This window comes from Lepisma saccharinum, chromosome 3 (genome assembly GCF_977018435.1).
Source record: "Lepisma saccharinum chromosome 3, izLepSacc3.1, whole genome shotgun sequence".
NCBI classification, from domain to species: Eukaryota; Metazoa; Arthropoda; class Insecta; order Zygentoma; family Lepismatidae; genus Lepisma; species Lepisma saccharinum.
The window spans coordinates 88,908,353-88,914,352 of NC_139231.1; the positions used below are offsets into that span (position 1 = coordinate 88,908,353).

At 35.0% G+C, this 6,000-nt stretch overlaps 1 protein-coding gene across 1 annotated transcript in view; it reads left to right on the forward strand.

Annotated features, from left to right (window-relative positions):
- The window catches only part of LOC145985601 (proteasome activator complex subunit 4B-like), a 158,754-nt gene that overhangs the window by 105,242 nt on the left and 47,512 nt on the right, over positions 1 to 6,000 (forward strand). The window contains exon 27 of the mRNA XM_083119672.1: positions 4,941 to 5,072. Within this exon, the coding sequence (XP_082975798.1) occupies positions 4,941 to 5,072 (132 nt within the window). The remainder of the gene's footprint in view (positions 1 to 4,940; positions 5,073 to 6,000) is intronic.

Sequence of the window (6,000 nt, forward strand, 5' to 3'; positions counted from 1 at the left end):
TAAGTCTCTTCTCAGACTATCCACTATGAAAAATTAATGTGAAAATATTTGAGTATGACAATGTTTGGAACACTTCCCCTTACTCAAATATGCATACATGCATATGACCATAATTATTTTAAACCTAACTGTGATACATAATTGTCATTCACAATTTTAGATACAGGTCTCGTTAATAAATCTGCAGTCATATCATTTGTTGATTGATAAACCAAACAAAAATCTCCTTGTTGAGCAGCATCCCTAATATAATAATGTCGTACATCAATGTGTTTTGTACGCCTATGGTGCTGAGAATTTTGATCAATTTTATGAGCACTTAAATTATCATTAAAAACTGTAATTGGTACCTTAACATCAATTATCTCTGATAACAAATTTTTCATGAATTGTGCCTCTTTAGCAGCATCACCCAAACTATAATACTCTGCTTCGGTACATGAGTATCAATGGTTCGTTGTTTCCTCGATTCCCAATGTACAATTGAACCTCCAAATTTTACAAGACAACTGTATGATTTACTATCTACCAAATCATTAGCCCAGTCAGCATCTGTGTTCACTTTTACTTCATTTACACCTTTTTGAAACTTAAGTTTATAATCTAGTGTACCTGCCAAATATCTCAAAACTCTTTTTGCTGCAACCCAATGCCTTACATCATTACAATTATTGAATTGACTGAGTTTACTACAAGCAAAAGCAATATCTGGTAACATGCAAACTGCTAGATACACGAGACTACCTACCAATTATCAGCTTTTTCTAATTTTATGGGAGTTGAAACTGTTTTGCAATTATTCATACCAAAACGTGTAAGCAACTGTTTAGTATATTTCTTCTGAGATAAAGTCAGAGTATTCAGTTTCTTATTCCTCTCAACCTCCATTCCTAGACAATTTTTTACTGGTCCCAAAAGTTTGACATCAAAATTTTCTTTCAGTACATTGATCAACATTTGTTTTTCACATGCATCTTCACTAAATGCAAAAATATCATCAACATATAATGCTACAATCATCTCTTTACACTTTAAACATTTTGTATACACACAAGGTTCACATTTTGATTGATTGTATTTAATTTTGATTAACACATCATGCATTTTCTGATTCCAAGCTCGATTTGTTTGTTTTAGACCATACAAGCTCTTTTTGAGTAGACATAACTTTATTATCAACCTGATAACCTTGTTGTTGTTCCATATAAATTGTCTTGTTTAAATCACCATTCGGAACGCAGTACTATATATATGCGCTCTATGTCCATATTCTATTCTACACCAATAGCAAATAAAAGATTGAGAGTAGAGTGTCTTACAACAGGTGCAAACATCTCTTCATAATCGATACCGTATCGTTGCATAAAGCCCCATGCTACTAATCTAGCTTTGTATCTATCTATGTCTCCCATTTACATCTGTTTTTACTTCATATACCCATTTACATTTAACTACACTCTGGTCCTTTGGAGGATCTACTAATTCCCAAACTTAATTTTTTAAGAGTGATTTATATTCATCATCCATCGCTTTCTTCCATTTGGAGTTTTCTTTGCATGTTGTGGCATCTGCAAAGCTTACAGGTTCTTCAAAACTCATAAAAGATGTGTCCGACATATCATAATCTCCTGTCCAAAATGGTAATTGCTTATTTCTAACCGGTCTACTATTTTCTTGTTCTACATTTTGAAATTAATTACTATCTACATTTGAACATTCAGTAGTTTCTGAATTTGTTGCCTTTGATAATTCACTGACATTACTATCTACAACATTTTGACTGTCAATGTTTTTAACTTGTGATCCATTATGGCATCTGTACAGTCAGAGGTAAAATTACATCGGAAGACATGTCAGTGTTGACATCTGTCCCATCGACACATGAGGCAGCAATATTTTCGAGGAATGTAACACTTCTTGCTTTAATAACCTTACCATTTGAAGCATCAGCTAATCTATAACCTTTTGTAAAGTCACAGTATCCTACCATAATGTATGGTTTTGACTTACTATTCATCTTCTTTCGTTGATGGTCTGGTGTCAAAACATATGCTGTACAACCAAATACACGAAGATGACTTAAATCAACATTATATCCTGTCCACATTTCCTCTGGAGTAGCATCTTGAATTGCAACTGTAGGACAAACATTCTTCAGGTGTACCTGCTGAAATTGCTTCAGCCCAATATCTCTTACTGAGATTAGCATCATGAAGCATGGTTCTAGCTTTTTTCAACAATTGTTCTGTTTAGTGTCTCACCAACTCTATTTTGTTGCGGAGTATATGGAACACTTGTCTCATGGATTATACCATGTTCACTGAGATATGCAGAAAATTTCTCGTTACAGTATTCTGTACCATTATCAGATCTAAGTTTTTTGATTTTTAAATTCACTGATTTTCTACAAAAGCTTTGAACTCTTCAAATTTTTCAAATACAGTGGACCCCTGATTTTATGTTTTTCAGGGGCCTGTGAATAAAAAACGTAAAAAGCGGGAAAGCATAGGGGAGGGGTGAATCTCAAGTGTCAGTAAGAAATGACTTTTAAGACATCATCACGGCTTGGAAAACATATAAAATGGGAAACGGTAGTTAGAGTGAACATAAGATCGAGGTGAACATCCTATTTTTTAGCACAGCCTTTTGCTGGGGCCTGACTGGATGAACGTATTAAGTGGGAAAACATATAAACGTAAAATCGGGGTTCCACTGTACTTCATGCTTAAATTTAAGAAATTATACAAAACTCTTGTGAGTATAATCATCAGTAAAAGTAACAAAATATCTTGCACCACCCCAACTTGATTCAGAAATCGGTCCACAAACATCAGAATGTATTAACTCTAGTTTTAGGTTAGTTCTTTTTGCCATCCCCTTGGGAAAAGGTGCAGTTTTCTACTTCCCCTCAATGCAAGGTATACATGGTTTTTGGGTGTCATCCTGAAAACATATTCCATCAACTAAATTATCTCTTGATGATATCATTCCTCTTAGACTCAAATGACCTAAACGTTTATGCCATACAACTTGTGAAGCATTAACTGACAACATAGCTACCATCTCCTCACAATTTTCAAGAGAATTTACAGTAGTATTGTTTAAATTCATCATGGACAAATTTTCAGCCTGGTCTAACTTATAAATACCACCTACTTTTGTTGCTGTAAATTTTGGAGTAGCCTTAATCTCAATATCAGATACATTGTAACCACTACACCTTTTGTTATCAAAAAGCATAACATAACCAACCTTCTTCAGTAACTTTGTTAACAGACAAAAAATTAGCTGTACTATCTGGAACATACATCACTTCAGATATTAACTTCTGCACATTATTTATGAGATTTACTTTCACATCACCAATTCCATTACTCATCAACTTTTGATTATTTGCAATGGTAATTTCAGAAGATATAGAATTTGAATAATTAACAAACCAATCTTTACGTTTACTCATATATGAAGTACACCCGGAATCTAGTAACCAGTCATCATCATTAAACATTTTACTGGCATAAGCACTGTGGGTAGTCAACAACAATGAACTATTGTGTTTCAAAGAACTTGATCCTTGCTTCGTAACTGTAGGTTTCTTCATCCGCTTCTTAGACTTCTGTAGTTGAGGACATCTTGGCTTTATGTGGCCTTCCTTCTTGCAATGATGAACCCTTCTTCTTATCTGAAGCCAAATATACAGAATCCTTGGCAACACTTTCACTTCATTGAAAATCACCCTGTGTGAGCCGTGACTTCACAAACTTACTTGTAAGTTTCGTCTGAGTTCCTTCAATACCCATTACCAAAAGATTAAACTCTTCAGGCAATCCAATCAACATAATTTTGGAGATTTCTTCATCATTGATACTTTATCCATGTCCGCTAACTCTTGTTGCAGTGAGATGATTTCACCCAGGTACAAAAAGTCCATTGAAGGAAAATCTTCATAACGCACTCTGGCCAGTCTTCTTTTAATTGCTAACCCCCTACTTATACCTTGGTTTTCGTAAGCTGCTTTCAGATTATCCCATGCTGCCTTCGCACTTTGCGCATTTGTAAGATGTGGGTAGCAAGGAGAATGTACGTACAAACAAATCTTGGCATAGTCTTTCTGGTCTCTAACTGGATCCACTGGAGTAGTAGCTTCGATGCAGTCCCATAAACCAAAATCGATCAGAGTTAATTTAATTAAGAACTTCCACGTGGTGTAATTCTTAACACCTTCCAGTTTTTTGATGTTCGATTGTCCACCACTATTAATCACGATTGGAGTTGTCATTTTCTTATTGTATAAATATAAAATTTGTTTCAATTTTCTTGTCACTGTACTTTACGTACAAGAAAAATTACATAGCACAAATTTCGATTTAAAACTTCACAAACACTACATGCATTATCATATCATGTGATCAGTCATGAGTACATCACAAAATTTACGATAAAATTTTCCACTGTGATGAAACAACTCCCAAGTACATTGCAGCACAGTTCTTGTCATCGCCAGTATTGTACCTGTGTCCCGATGTTCAGATGTTCTCCTCAAACATCTGTACCTCAAGTATTGGTGGAAAGGGGGCCTTTAAAGAAAGGTAAAGGTCTATTGCACTCTGACTCTGACTTAGGTGATGTGGAGGTAGGACCTCACATATTCTCGATATCGCCCTTAGTGAAAGTGATGTGAGCAGCATCATGCCTTGACCACTTTACCCACCTACCCCCAAGGAGAAACTAAACTAGAAATTTCAGTATACTATACTAAGTAATGTAACGATGGACTTATGTAGACATTTTTTATGTAAAGGAGAATTTATATAATGAGAAAATATTTGCAGACAAAATATGATGAGTACACAGGGGTATTATTCTGCCATGTTCATTTGGTATTCCAATGCAATTATTGTTTATAATTATTATATGCACGTACATCTTTGCTATTGCAGGAGGCTGTATTCACTACAGGGTGCCTTAAATCAGCAGGAATGGAGAGTTGCAGAGTTGTTCCACAGGCTGCTAGAGTATTTGAAGCCACATTTGACACATCGGTTCCAGAATGTGAGAGAAAGATTAGGAAGGTGAGTTTTTTTGTTTTTTTAATCCAGTCCAAGTTTAGTCTGGAATTTAGTTGGATAAAATAATTTTTATTAAATATCATACAAGGTTTAAAAAAACAAAAAAAAACAAAACAGATCTATCTTGCATAATAATCTTTGTGAATGGTACTTTTGCATGTTGAAACTACGGATTGTTAGAAATGTATTTATATTCCGTTTCTGACTAAAACATAGCATTTTATAGGTTTCTCGCGTGTTACTCACAAATCCAGAATATAGAAAAGGAAAGTTAAAAATTGTACTTACGTATGTGAGTATAGTGCTCTTATTGTAGAACGACGTTTCAGAGATTGACTATCTCTTTCCTCAGGTTCGTATAAAAACTAAGTACTTGGCATAGTACTGCGTCAAAAATGTAATATGAGGATTGTGGTTAAGGGTTGGTTAGGGTACATTTAAAATATTAAGTTTTTGCTATTAGAAGTACATAAAAACCAAGCCGTTCCCTAATAAAACTTGTACAGTAGACCTATTCACAGGTAAAAAAGTTAAAAAAGTTAAAATTCTAAAAACCCTGCATAAATCACAATGCAACCTGCAGGTTTGGCCTTTCCTACCCAACTGTGCTTATCTATCCACATGAAGGTCAATTCTCAACGAATATTTCCCCTCCCCTTAATTTTCTCGTTTCCCCTTATTACGTCACAAATCCAACGTGAATTCACGTTCCTCTCTTGCAGCTTGCATAACTTCCGGAGTGACGTGGAAACCGATATTGGGTTCAATCTTCCAGGCTTTATCCCATTTTTTGAGGAAATTGATCCACCCTTCTTCCAAATTTCCTTCGTCCCTATTAAGATTATTCTTCCCTCCCCTACAAATACTCGCTGTTTCATACACGTTTCTTCCTAATTTCCTCCCCTCTTTTCTGATTACCTCTTTTTTTGCG